Source organism: Lissotriton helveticus, chromosome 3_1 (assembly GCF_964261635.1).
Source record: "Lissotriton helveticus chromosome 3_1, aLisHel1.1, whole genome shotgun sequence".
NCBI lineage: Eukaryota > Metazoa > Chordata > Amphibia > Caudata > Salamandridae > Lissotriton > Lissotriton helveticus.
The window spans coordinates 165962046-165977039 of NC_136061.1; the positions used below are offsets into that span (position 1 = coordinate 165962046).

The window sequence follows — 14994 nt, forward strand, 5'->3', positions numbered from 1 at the left end:
TAACCCTTTATTTTAATTTCCCCATTTCAAACTGTTGCACTTACAAACAGCAGGCCATTTGCTCCAGTGGCCAGTAGATACGTGCCATAAGTGTAACTGAAAAGAACTGAGATTTTTTTAATGAGACAGATGTAAAATGCAGACATTTTTTCCATATTATGAAATATTTTGCAGAACATATTTCTGCACTTTAAATGTCTTTCATTAAAATAAATATGTTTGTGTGATACTAATAACAGTGCCACATATGGCAAAAAGGTATGTCCTGTGCTGTAAGTACATACGACACAGGCTGTCAGCCACCCATACACATAAATATATTCCACTCATACGCACATGTTCATACATCCCCAAAGACCACACTCCCACTGACACACATGGCAACCCTATTGTAGGATCCCTAGTTAGAGTAGTTTGTTCAAACCATAGTATCTGACTCTATAGGCATTAGGCTTAAAGTCTATGAAGCTAGGCTTGGGGGTGCCTGGTATCAATGCAGGAGTTGTTTAGCCTTCAGAAGCTCACAATGATTTTCCATGATCAGAAGTAGCTCTCAGTACAGAAAAGGTTGGAGACCCCTGTGATAGGCAGACAGGACTTAGCAGATGTGTGGTTGGAACATTTCCCCCAAGAAAAGATATGCTTTCTCTCCTGCGTACAGTTGATACAGTAGAATAATTTATATCTTTGTGACGTCTTTGATTGCAGATCACTGTTCTGACTCCTATTACCTGTATAGAGCGTTGTTTGCCATTCTCCACATTGCCTCATGCACACCTGGTATAATGTTAACACAAGAGTGCCGAACTGAAAGTTAACTGTGGAGGCCATATAAGATGTGAATTACCATGAAGACGCTGCTCAGACACTTGATGAATATTTTACAATAGGAAAACTGCCTCTAACAGGGCAATAGAGTAGAATACAATGAAAGCACTACTGAGGACAGCATGTATAGGAAAATGTATGGGGTCAGCAAATATCTGTAGGTAGATATAAACGATACCAAGAGGAAGACGACCGCCCTCGAGAAAGAAGTAGTACAAAAGCTATAATTACATGAACACCTAAAGTTGACAATCTAAACTGCAATGATTATTTCACAAAACTGGCCAGGTTTTAATACATAACATTCCAAATGACAATGTGTATGGGGTGGAAGGTCTCGGAGGGTGTTTAACTGGTTGTTCAAAGAGAAATCAAAAAGTGACCAGTCCTAATCCTGATCATTACAGAGAGTTCCAAATTATACAAAGAGGAATAAAGTTGATGTTCCATCATTAGCTAAAACCTACACTGGCGAGAATGAAACCTGGGTAGACTCTGAGTACAGATGGACCCCCAGTAGGGTTTTATCAGTCGTATATCAGACTGTTATTGGACATACTATTAGAGGTAAGTGTCAAAACTCTGGAAATGAGCAGCCTCCATTGTCATGGCCCCGAAGCCTTGGAAAGACCATTGCATTATAGGTCACATATACCTCTGTCGATAATTACAAAAATTCTGAGTGGGACCATTGGGAGGCAGATGTGGGGTGTGAATGCAGAACTGTTACATCTGGAACAGTGAGGGTTCATTCACAGCTGAACCACTAGCCATCATTTACATAATTTAGCAAATGTACAATGCTTTCTACACATGTCCAAAAAGGACTTCTCCATAGCTTCTCTAGATGTAGAGAAGGTGTTTGATACAGTGGGTTGGGACTTTGTGTTTTGTTTTGGGTACTGGGGGAAACAAATTCATCCCCACTGTTTTCAAATGGATATAATTACTACATACAAAACCACTAACATTGGCCCAAATGGACTGGATTGCCTTTAAGAGTTGACATTGGAGCAAGGTACACACCAAGGGTGTCTTTTATCACCTTTTCTTTTGGAACCTGTAATGGAACTGTTAGCGTATGGGAAGTAAGTTGGGGCAGTGGAGGATTGTGTAAGAGACCCCCTACACATTATCCACAATATGTTGACAATGTATTGATTTTCTTGAAATATCTAGCAGTGAAGGTTCTCTGAATGCTCCATATACTTTATATATTCAGCAACACGACTGGCTTGCATACCAGTTGGCATAAGACTAAATTATGTACTCTGGACACTGGGCACACAGAAGAAGGTTAGTTTACCATTAACTGGGTCTCCTGTTGCAGAACCCTTCTTTTAAATACCTAGGCATCACATTATCGCAAGACAAGGAATGCTGCATTGAAGCAAACAAGGACTGAGTAAATCCAGAGACTCGAAACTCGGTGGCATTCTGGTCATAATTCCCCATCTTTGTTGAGTAGGGTGGCCTTGGTGAAGATGGTGGTACTATCTTCCTGCTCGTGTGTATTTCAAGAAGTTTTACTCTGTTCCCCCACGAAAATATTCCAAGAGCTGAATAGTAATATTCCTTCTATGCTCTGGCTGTGAAAGTGCCCCATAATCAAACTGGCTACCCTAAACCTGCCATATGAGAGTCAGAGCTTAAACAAGCATGATGGACAGTTATTGTTTAGTTTCCCATTTAGCAACTTCCCGAGTCACTAACAGAAATACAGGGAAGACAAAACAGGTTATTAGACAAACATCACAGAGACAGACCCCTTAAATATCAGTTTTACTCCCCTATTGGCAGGGGATCTAGTGGTCAGACTCTTTTCAAACATTTGGGACGGGTTGTCCTGATTAGTAATTAAGAAAACACTGCGTTCTCACCTAGTCCCATTATGGAGGTCTCTAGAGTTCTGCAAGCTCTACATGGCGGTAAGGGCAGTGTTCAGGACCAAAGGTGAGTGCGACATGAAGGGGGACTTGTATAACGGTGTTGTGGTATTCATTTATGAAGAAGCTTGACTACTGTAGGGGGTGCAGTTGGGTCATTTCCACTTCTACTCAAGATTGTCAAAAACCACACCCACCAAATTGGAGGTGATTTCCAGATACTCACCAGAATCTAGCACCCTAAAGCCCTTACTGACACTGAGACTGAATGGTTGTCCCCTTTTCACACATTACAGGGTGGTATATCCTAACTGACCAAATCAGGATCTACAGATAAGGGTTAAATGGGACAGGGTCTACAAACTGACCGCCAGTGGTTTAGGGTGTTTGGTTATTTTCGTATAGTATCCAGAAAACCATGGTTCAGGCTCACCCACATTAGATACCTGCATAGAACCTATTTCAACGCACAGACCTACTCCACATGACTTGGACATTAAAAAAAACTGATATAGATACTTTGGAATGGGGTAGTCCAGCTCTTTAGAGGACTAATGGTTAACTAGTTAAATTAGAACTTAAACACTGCATTCTGGGCCTACACCCACACCCACAACCAAGAATATTGCCATGCAGTTCTGCGCGATGACTCTAGGATTAAGTTTTTACTAAAATGCGAATAGTGATCCTTCGGAAACAGACTGGGGGACTGAGATTTGAAGAGTGGCAGAAGCATGTTAGTGAGTAGTCATTAGTGAGAAAAATATGCATGATTGCAGTAAGCACAGACACCCTGGTGGGAGAAAACCTAGAAACATGGGAAAATTTGCATGAAGACTTGGGTCCGCTTAGCAATGATAATGTTGTTAGTCAACACGTTGAGAATCCTAAATATTAGGGAGCGCTTATGAGATACGCAGTTACGTAACATCTCTGATGTATTGACTGAACCCTTGGTTGCACGCAAGACATGTCTGTTAAACCTTCTATATTGCAGATCACCTGTTGAGCTGTGACTAGATTTTGATGTCTTCCTTAAGTCTGAAAAACTCAGTTAAAAAACAAATAGTAAATCTACTCTTCCATATATATGCTCACCTTTACGAAATATTACAATATGTTAGTAATTCATATTCATAACATAATACCCAATATTTTGACATTCTATCAGGATGAGACATTTTTGGGTGTAAATGACTGGTGGACTTTGCATCAATACCTTTCTAGGATGGTGGTATTTTGATATGGATTCTGGAAATGTACCCCACAAAAGTAAGGCAAGTAGTCAGTGCCCAGACACGTTGTCTCCCTAACATTCAGGTGAATTTCTATGAATGTTTTCAATAGTTTAATTATCTTTTCATGATAGTTCACTAGCCTTTTAAAGGGCAATCCTTCATGATGCTGGCTCTGCAACACTTAGTGGTGCATCTGATCTGTCAAAAAGGGCGCTGAACTATGACCATTTTTGACGGAGTTAGCTTGACTGGCTCGGTGGTGGGGATGGAAGTTGATATCCCGTAAACTGAGCTCTAAATTGAGCAGCTAAGCTCCTTACGGCAACTGGACAGAGCCTTCATTGCCACTGTCCTGTACATTTGGCTGATTGTGTTTGTAAGGTCATATTCAGAGATGACCACCCCTCATTGAAGACTATTGTAACAGGGAGTGTCCATGTAAAATGAGTCTCTAAGAGTTACCTTCCCACCCTACTAGATGCTGTATCACACCTGTTATCTCTGTGGCTGTTTTTCGTTAGCAGCCTCAGTTCCACAGTGCTGTGCCTCCGCTACCGATTTTGTCAACATTACTAGGTTGGTAATGACTTATAATTGATAGGTGTAGCCCCAGCAAAATAACACATCACTGTCTGTTCATGACTCTCCATGGACATATGATGGGCAGCCTTCAAGTATATTTTCTGTGCAACCCTCTGTCCTTTACCTCCTTACAGTATGCTGTGCATGTGGAGGAGTTGCACGTGCTGTTTTGGCAAGAAGGATGGGGTACTATCTTACCTTCCCTCACGATCCTCCAGCTGTTGAAGAAAGTCATGTGGAGTGGAACTTCAGAAGCAGCCCCAGTCAGCGGGCGGTACCCATCCTCCAGGCGGTAGATCGTGGGCTGGATGGAGGCATGGGCAAAGCGGAAGGCGAGGGAGAACACGTTTGCCACTCGTGGGTCCACCGACTCGTTGTATCCCCGGTAGGTACCAATAATTCGTGCAGCTGCTTCATTGCCCATCAAAAGGGGGATGTAATCTTTGTAGGTGATTTTCTGGAAGAAAACAAACATTACAAGGATATTTTAAATTTATAAAAACAAACAGCCAATAGGGCATGCAAGGCTTTTACCCAATCTGAGACTGTATTGTGCCTACAGTATTGCAGAAATATACACATGGAAAGACTAGCTGGGTCTGGTGATCTTTGTCTGCATAGAAATAGAAAGATGCTGTGGTAGTTTATGCATTCGGGTAGCTATAACTGGACCCTTTAGGCCTGTGGTCCAGAGTCAGGGTGCCTAGGTTATTGATAGCCGCTGCTGTCCAATGAGGTCAAGCTAATTGAGAATCAACTTTTGTGGTCTCGTGGTCTGGCATGCTTTGTGCACTCACAATGTTACACAGAATAGTGCCACCATAACAGAATCACTCTCCCTATTGCACAGGATAGTGTCGCCAGCACAGGCTTACTCTCTTTGGTACACAGCATTGTATGACCATCATAGGTTCACTCTCATTGTTACACAGTATTGTATTACCAACACAGGTTCACTCTCATTGTTATACACTATATTCTCACTATCACAGTTTCACTCTCATTGTTACACAGTGTAGTATCACCAGTATAGGTTCAGTAACATTGTTAGACGGTAAAGTATCCCCAGCATAGGTTCACTCTCATTGTTACACAGTATTGTAACACCAGCACAGGATCACTCTCATTGTTATACACTATATTCTCACTATCACAGTTTCACTCTCATTGTTACACAGTGTAGTATCACCAGTATAGGTTCAGTAACATTGTTACACGGTGTAATATCACCAGCACAGGTTCACTCTCATTGTTACATAGTATAGTGTAACTAGCACAGGACCTTTCACTGATATAGGGTGCAGCATCAACAGCTGTTCCACAGTACAGTATCAACAGCATATAATGCCTCTCAGTGTTACTTAATACAGTATCACGAGCACAAGATTACTTTCACTGCTACACAATCCAGGATGGTATCTAAAGCACAGAACCACTCTCACTGTTAGACAGATAAGTCTGGGAATTAGACAGTCAATACAGTATCACCAGTAGTAGATCTCTCTCACTCGTGTAAACTATAGTATAGTTTCACCAGGAATAGATCACTCTGTGTTACAATGTACTCTGACTGCTTCACTGTGTGTAGAGTTTACCCTGCACTGTTTCACTAACATTGTTACCCAGTACAATGTACTCAATACTAGATTCTTCCCATTGTTGCACTTGTGTTTGTACGAGAAGGCTTCCACCCCGCTTGAAAAGGATTTAATTCGCTCTTTGACTCAGTCACAAATAGGACTGTCCAACAAGAAAACTACACTTCAACAGGCTTTAAAGGTGGATGTACCATGCTTTCCGTGTTGGTCAGTCCTGCTTTTGTGCAATTATGAATAACTTCATCCAGGATACCACACTACAAATGCACCAGTTAATACATAAAACACTTCCATACTTCTCCCTTACACCTCTTGCAGAAGTAAATGTTGTCAAATCGTACTGTGAAATATATCTGCTGGGGTTGACACTAAAGATGGTGCAGCTAACATTGTGGTCAGTATCTGGAATATACAAAGTATCATAAAATCCTTCTCTGGTGGGGACTGGCAATGCGGGTGCATAAAACCGCCATGCACTACTATTAGGCATAGTCAGGCCATGGTTTTCAATCAGAGTTTTTCTGCTACTTTCAGGCACATCATACGTGCTACTTCTGCATAGGTGATTGTTTTTGGTCTCAACAACACACATTTAACGGTTTCAAATGTAGTCATATAAATGTACTTTTTGGAATACCTGGAGAATGCCTCCTACAACTTTTCTGGCTTCCTGGTAGAGCGTTTCTCCTGTCCATCGTGGGTTCATCCGCCGTAGCTCCCTGGCCACACGGTTGTGTTCTCGCATGAAAAGTGTATGGAAGGCTGTGAGGCCTGGTTGCTCACTCGTCCTGGGATCACCTTGATGTAAAGAAAAACATTACACACAAGATTAGCAGTCCTGTCATTTAACAACTATAATTCAGAGCAAAGTATTATTTTCACATCTAAGACTACATGTGGATACCCATCCTTTGCATGGTATTCCCCCAGATTGTTGCATTGGCTGTTTTTGCTGGCTACAGAACTCTGTGCACTTTACCCTGGCTAACCAGTGGAATAAAGTGCCTGTGTTACCTCTTTCAACATGATGATATTGGCATACCCCTAATTTGCATATTTTACTTACCTTTAAGTCCCTAGTATATGGTACACAAACTGTATCCAGGGCCTGTCAGTTAAATGTCTCCAGTGTACTGCAGCACTTATTGTGCTGCCCATTGCAGTGTTACAGCAGTCCCGACACCAGGCCTAGCCCTGGCAAAACAGTTTTGAAATTGCCAATTCTACCTATAAATGTATACCCTTTGGACAGGTCTAAACCTTCATTTGAAATACTAATCAGTCATCCCTAAGGTAGGGCTTAGTGCCCATAAAGACATAATGCATGGTATTTAAAATTAGGACATATAAAAGTTTACTGTCCCACATGTCCTTAAGGTGAAACAGCCTAATGGCTATTTTCATTGTGGCAATTCTAGCTCCTTCACTGTGATACATTATTACACATTTTAATGCTGATTTTGGTTTCCTAAACAATTTCAAACACTCTTTTAAATAGTTGTACTAAAGCATCTAAGGCCTCTCTGTAAGTATTCCAACTGTCACCTTGCTGCTGATTGCTGCCTGGTAGTGAGCCGTGAATTTATCCCATTACAAAGAAAGGTGGATTGGGTTTGGGTAGGCATTCTCCACTCCTTGACAGGATAGCTTGGAAAATGTGCACAGGCACTTGGTGGACTTAAAGGTCGACCTACCCTATCTAAGGTAGATGTAGATCACACCTAGGCCAGAACCCCCTGGATTGGTCCTCTAGTAAGGCTGGTCCCAATCCCTGCAGGAGAGGGAGCTGCCTCAGAACCACAGGGGAAGGGTTGGCCATTTCCATAGCCACACCTCTGGGTTGGCACAGGTAGCTCTGAGCAGGGGAAGAAATGTTCTGCCATGTTGGGTTTAGGGAGAAAGGGCACTGTGGGATTGTTTGTAGTAGACCAGAAAGGAAGTGCTACAAAAATAGGTAGGTTGTAGGTAGGTTGTTTTGCAGACAAATGAAAACCGAAGGATGTGTAAGGACCAAGTGTAAGGACCAAGGGTAGTATTATGTTATAGTGAACAAAGGTCCCTAAACAGAAATAAAAAAGATATAATGCAAGGGAAATATAATTAATGCCCAAAAACCATCCAATCAACTTTTAAAACATCATCTTAATAATACATAAAATAAAAATAAATATGGAGCGGTAGTTACCCTTATGGGGTGAACTTTCAAAGGTATCAAAAAAACACATGCAGACAAAAGAATTAAAGTCACAACTCCATAAAACATAACGTTGCTCCAACCATTTATTCATTCTTCATAATCAGGCTGGTTAGAGTGATTAGGTCGACAACGTTTCATCCCACTCAAATCTAGGGATCAGCCCCAGGACAATACAGTGTTTGCCTGGGTACATAAACCAATATGACAAGAAAATAAATCAATATGAGAACCGTAGGAAAATTCTTATATATCATACATTGACAGTATGCTAAGGCGTCACATCGGCCAATACAGACTTGCAGGGATATTCTAGTAGAGTGTACTCCCCTTCACCAATTAAGTTCCCACATGGTTGATATCTATCGGAAATCTATCGGAAATCTATATGAAAGTAATTTGCTGTGAATGTGAAAAATCCAGTACGAATCACTGGAACAAGTAAGCGTGATCGATACCCGATAAATAGATTCAGCCCTGGACATATCGTGAATTCAAGGCCTGCCTTGGCTTCGCTGTATCTGCACACTACACAGAGAAGGAGTGATCTGTTTTACAGAGTTGTGTATTTTTTGTCAGTCACTTTTTTTGCCTGTGCGTGTGTTTTTTTATACCTGTATAAATGCACCCCGTGGGGGTAACTAACCATACAGATTATTTTTTATTTCATGAATTAATAAAATGACATTTTAAAAGTTGATTGGACAGCTCCTATGCATTATATATATTCCCTATGTGGTACATTTTTCTATTTCTGATTAGGGACCTTTGTTCCTTATAACAAAACTGGATAGGGTCACCACTGGGAACTACTACCCCTTTCTTTAGGAAGTGCCTAGGAGTTGACCCAACCACAGGTTGGTGCCAGTCATAAATATGACATCCACAGTACTCTCCCCAGATCACCTCTGAGTTTGTGAAAGAACAGAAGAGGACTGGGTCTTGCATCTGGGACCATAGAGCAGCATTGTAGGCTGAACTTGCTCTATCTCATGTACCCAGAACAAAGAAGCAGATTCCAAGGTTCATAACGCTGGCCTCCTGTTTGGGCTATAGGGATACACAAGCTTCTAGATGCTTTTTCCTGCATTTTCAGCTCACCAGTTCCAAATTACCATACCCTGGACCCTTCTGTTGAAGTGAGTATTGATCAGCAAGTGCTATCCTTGTGGTCCTGGACACTTGGCTGGTGTCAAAGAGTACTCTAAGGTTTGCTGATGCCTGGGACTAAGAAACGTTTTGCTATCTTTTTGCCCTGAGAACCAGCGTGGCACTGGAAACAACCTGCCAAGCTGATCCAAAGTGGGTGCATCGCCGCTGAGGTCAGTTTGCTGCAGTCCTGATGTGTTCTCCTCTGCAGCAGCAATTCAGTGGTACCGCTGTCGACCAGCATTGGCTGATGTCCAATCCTCTGCAACTACAGCCTGCAGCTTTTTCCCACTGAGGAAATCCCAACTCTAGAAATGATTGTATGTGCAAGGGTAAAAAGAGTCACTGAACCAAGCTGCCACCAGTATCTGATCGACCTCAAGAGCTATTTAAATGCAAAACATGAACTTTTCCCACTCATCACTTTCCCTCCTTAGTCAAAGTTTTCACAAAAACTATGGACTTCGGCTTCCCGTTGATGTTGAGTACAGCTTCGGCCACAGCCTGCTGACTTGCCCTGCTGAAGCTGTTTTGGTCCATAAAAGTTTCTATGTGCGAAGGTAACTTTTTGACTGGGACAAACTCGGTCCTTGTATCTCATTCGTGCTCCATCACTTTCAAACTTAAAGCTTACCCTTGACCCGGTCATGTGCAACCAGATGACTGCAGTTGGCATATAACTGTTTTTAGCACTAATTTAAAATTCTGAATGAAAAAAATAATTACTCTGGTTCTATTTATTAGGTTTTGTCAATTCGGTGTCATTTTATTTATTAAATTCACTCTTTTTCTAAATTAGTTTGGGATTTTTTTAGTGTTGTTTTTGACTTGATTACTGTTTGAATACTGCACACATAATTTACACATTGCCTCTAAGTTAAGCCTGTCTGCTCTGTTCCATAGCTACCAGAAGGCTGAGCTCAGGTTAGTTTAGTGACTTTAAGGGTTCACCTTGACAAGGATTGTGGTAATTATTTGAGGTGGGTACTCACCGGCCTCAACTAATACCCCAATTTTTTATAAAGTTGGCATTTGAATCTGATGCCGAGGTTGCAAACAGTTAAAGCATCACAGGTATATTGAAGAAGCACACCATCAGCTCCTAAAGAGGTATCTTGACAGTATTGACAGATAGGATATGCTTGCCATTGCACAACTAACTATTACTTATTAAATCGCCCTCTGGGAGATTAAAGCTATATTAGACCCACTGGGTATGGTTTATGTCTGAGCTAGTATGGCTTGGGTTGGAAAGCAAGTTGTTATTGCCTAACATGCAAAACTTAACAACCTTATTGTTGCCAAAGACCTCTGCATCATAGTACCTGGTCCTTAGTTTTCCATGTGGTCCCCACCTGTCTTGTTTGAGAGCCTCAGACTTTTTGGTGGGTAGTAAGATTAATTGCTGTCATTAACTGATCGGATTGACTAGCTCACTGTAGGTCAGTACTGATTTACTGATTTTGTGTAATGGTTGAGCAGTTTCATGGCATCCCAGTTATGGCAGTTAACACCAACAGAAAGATCCAGCTATTTCTGTCTATCCAGTTTTACAAGGTTTGGATAGAAAGAAACACATGAGACAGATTATAAAATTTCCGCAGTCGCCGACAATCACCGAAGAGTGCAGGTTAAAGTCCTCTCCAGGGCCCACATGTCTATCATGGGCAGTTCATAAAGAAACCACAGTACGACAGGAAACCAAATTGGCCAACAATAAATGTGACTATTGGCAACAACATGGTTGGCTCCACACTCAAAACGTCAGTACCAAAAGTTTTTTTTTTTACTTTTGTACTTTATGATATGTAAGCGTATTCATTCATCCGTTTGTTCTCATATCAGTAGAAAGTCAAAGGTTTTCCTAAACGTTGGCTGTTTCCCAAAGCTCATTTTGTTTTTGCATTCTCACACATCACTCCTGTTTATTTCCCTTCATTTCACATTTATGCCTCCTCTATTTTTCTCTCACTCTAACATCAGTTGAACTTTTGGACAATCTAAAAATAGTAAAAAAATAAATAAAGACAAATAGCCTGGAGGAATGAAATAACTAAGAAGATCCAGGACTGATTTTACATTGATCACCACATGGAGGCCCCATGATATGGTAAGCTTATGGAAGCTGGCAGAACAGTTTATGTCTCTGAGTAATGGGAATAAGGGTTGGTAAGGAGACCTTGCATTTCTTGTGCTCAATAATATTAAAAAGACACACATTCAATTGTCAGAACAGGCAATCGTGCTTTGTTGCTCTCTGAAATCTAGTAAAATATTTTCAAGCACATAAAGATACACTTCAAAGTTTTCAGAAATCATGGATGTAAAATTGAATATACAAATCCACTATAGGCAGAAACTATGCTACTCACCACTCAAGAAACATGGGATGCCCGAAGATCTGTTGGTTTGGACGCAGAAGTCTTCTCCCATGGTGTTAAAGGGAAGATGCTCTCGGCCGTTATCAGTAAATCTCTGGTTAATAGCCAACAGACCAAACTGGTTTGTCTGATCCCTAAGTCTGGTTGCCAAGGCCATGTCACTTCCATACACTTGGCTTCCATCAATAAATGATGTCAAAATGTTAATCTGTTCACGGACAGGTGATCCTTCGTTGCAAGCTGGAGCTGAGCGGAATAAAGGAATGCAGTCACTTCTGTTTGCAATCCTTGGATCATTGGGTGGAATCTGAATTAAAAACAACACAGGAGAAGATAGTCTGTTATTCTGATATATGATATGATGGCAATTTGTTATAAGACTAGATGACATTTTAAGGTAAATGCACAAAGTCAGTTGCGATCTGAGTATAAATGCAACTTTGAAGGAACCCAATATTTGGTAGGTACTTGAATGGTTTATCTAGTGTGGAAAAGTAAATTTTGCCATGTTCTGTGTCCCTACGTGTCATCCTCATATGTTATGTGTGCATGACTAATATGCATATGTTATTCCCCATGTCCGATTCAAGACGCAATTACAGTTGTGTCCACCTCTGGTATGTCATTTTCCAGTCCTCGTGAATACTACGGATATCAGGCCTATGTAAAGTAATGTTGCCACGCTTCTCAGTGTGCACGTTATTTCATTATAAAGTCCCCGTTTCTAGGCCTCAAAAGGGCCCGGACATCAGATTCAGCTCCTGTCTCCTGAAGCCTCGCTGAGGAGCGATCCAGCCCCCACCTGTATCCTCGACCTTTCACTTACTTCCTGCCTCGCAGTGCCCGGTGCAGCTTGGCTCTGCCTCTGAGTCTGCCAAGACTATGTTATGATTCCAGCTATCGGTTTAGTCCTCCTTCTCTGCATTCCTAAGCTACTGAACTGCATCAATAGTTTCCGTCATTGTCTAGCCTATGCGGCTCCATGTTAAGAGAAATACTGTATTTAATGGTCATTTAATATTCTTCATCACGCACTACATGTAGAATAATGCATGGTCCAGTCTTAGAGTCAGTTAGCTTTTCCCCTCATGACTTCTAGTTTATATCAACATGTTCTCTAAACATCAGATACTAGATACTGTTTAGGTACATGTCGCTCCGACCCTCCAGACTTTAGTCTCTGCTCCTAGCACAGAGTTCATAGCCCCCAGCTTCTCCTCGTAACACGTCATTACCAGTTTGCGCGCACCACCAGGTTAGAGGTCCCGGCTCCTTAGGTAGCCCCCTCCATGGTTTCCGCCCCATTCATGACATATTCTGTTACGTTTGCATCACATGTCTGAGTTACGCCTTTTTATCTCTTATCTTTCGCGACTGCTACGCGTCACGCCTTCTGTTCCACCCACTGCTACGCCTACTGCAATGTAATGCTATGTGTTCGCGCTATGTATATATGTTTGTGGATTGTTATTAAAAGTTAGCGCGCTCATCCCAGACCCAGACCCAGCAGCTGCTGGGCCCTGTCATCCTATTCCTATGCAGGTTGTCCTGTTCCTGTCCTTATGCTGTATTAAACCTGCAAAACTCCTACTACCTCGAATCTTGACTCTTATTTATTGAGCTATCTGTTATTCATTCATTCATTCAAAAATAGATCCGGTATTATTTATTTATATACCACATAATGGCGCCCGAATAGGGACTTGCCCTTTCCCCATGCGTCGGTGAAGCCACGCCGACCCCCTGACCCTCTGCAGTCGTGACGGAACTCTTCTGCGCAGTGGCAGATATTTCTGCTCAAGTATCCCTCAGGCCCACGGAGGAGACGGAGGAGGCGGTCCAGCATCCAGACGAGACGGTGGAGGAACGCGGCGAGTCCCGACCAGAGCCCAAGCCAAGAGTCCAAGGTCCGAGGTATCCGGAGGTCCACCCGTAACTGAAGTCCGAAGTCCGAAGTTCGTCGTCGTAGCAGTCCAGTCCAGTCCGAGGCCTTCCGTTCTTGCTGCCCGGTGAGTACCGTTACTGGGGTGGTATCTAGACAGGGTCAATTTAATTGACTCTGGTCTGTGGGTTGGTGGTACACAGTCCCACAAACGAAGTGTCCACTTCGGTGGATGCGGGTCCTGACGTGTCTCTTTAAAGAGACCGGTAAGTTTCGTACTGTTTCAGCAGTGCATCTAGTTTCTGTTCTAGTCAGTTCTGTTCTCGAGAAAATTCACGTGTTCTGTTCTCAGTATTTCCAGGTGGTATTCTGTTCGAACTGTTATTCATAATGTTCTTCATGTATTTTAATGTTGTGGTATGAATGGGAAATAAGTATCGTGTTTATTGTGTATTGTATTGTGTCTAGATTACAGTTCAGTCATGCCCATATTTTCCAAGTTACGTCAGTTAAAGACTAGAAAGGGTCTGCTGGAAGCAGCAGTTCCCGTCCCGCCCAGGGACAGTCCAGGTCACTTTATGTATCAGAAACATGGCATAAGTGCCATATTGTATCTAGATTTATGGGTAGAGTATACCAAACAGTTGGAAGAAAAGTATAGATGGCCCGTATTGGGTACATGGGATGCCGAGTGCATCATGCGAGTAGAAGAAGCATTATGGAAAAAGAAAGCCAGACAATCACAGAAAGATGCCATCGAGTTATGGCGCAAAGAAGCTCATAAGAGAACCGAAAGAGAAATCAGAAAGTCAGAACTAAGTAGAGAATCCCAAGAACGAGCCCAAGAAAGAGAATTAATCGAGATAGGTGAACGAGTTAGAACTGAGCAATCAGACAGACAGAGGCATGCCCTTATTAAGGGTATGTATCCTCTTCTTGCCGAGGGCTTGCCAAAAGCGACCCCGGAGGCATCCAGTAATTTCCCGCCACCGTTAGTTCCGACCAAGCTACGTCACAAACCGACCGCAGCTGATATTTTTATTTCGTCCTATCTGGACGACACAGTCCCCGAATATGCAAATCCTGTTCGCGCTCCGCCAGTCCCTGTAAATCAGGCACTTCCCGCTCCTCCAGACACCGGAGTACCTGTTACGGTACCCCCGGTCCAGCCCGCCATACAAGTCCAGCCTACATTTCCATTTCCCACTCTGCCAGGACGAAGAGCCTCAGTAGACCTAGACTCTAGTTTAGGGGCC

General features: G+C 42.3%; 1 protein-coding gene across 1 annotated transcript in view; it reads right to left on the reverse strand.

The window, feature by feature from the left end:
* Nucleotides 1-14994, reverse strand: part of LOC144822761 (eosinophil peroxidase-like) — a 56352-nt gene that overhangs the window by 10344 nt on the left and 31014 nt on the right. Inside the window, exons 7-9 of the mRNA XM_078680626.1 lie at nt 11848-12163; nt 6770-6930; nt 4733-4991 (exon numbers count right to left, since the gene is read on the reverse strand). Coding sequence (XP_078536752.1) covers nt 4733-4991; nt 6770-6930; nt 11848-12163 — 736 coding nt within the window. The remainder of the gene's footprint in view (nt 1-4732; nt 4992-6769; nt 6931-11847; nt 12164-14994) is intronic.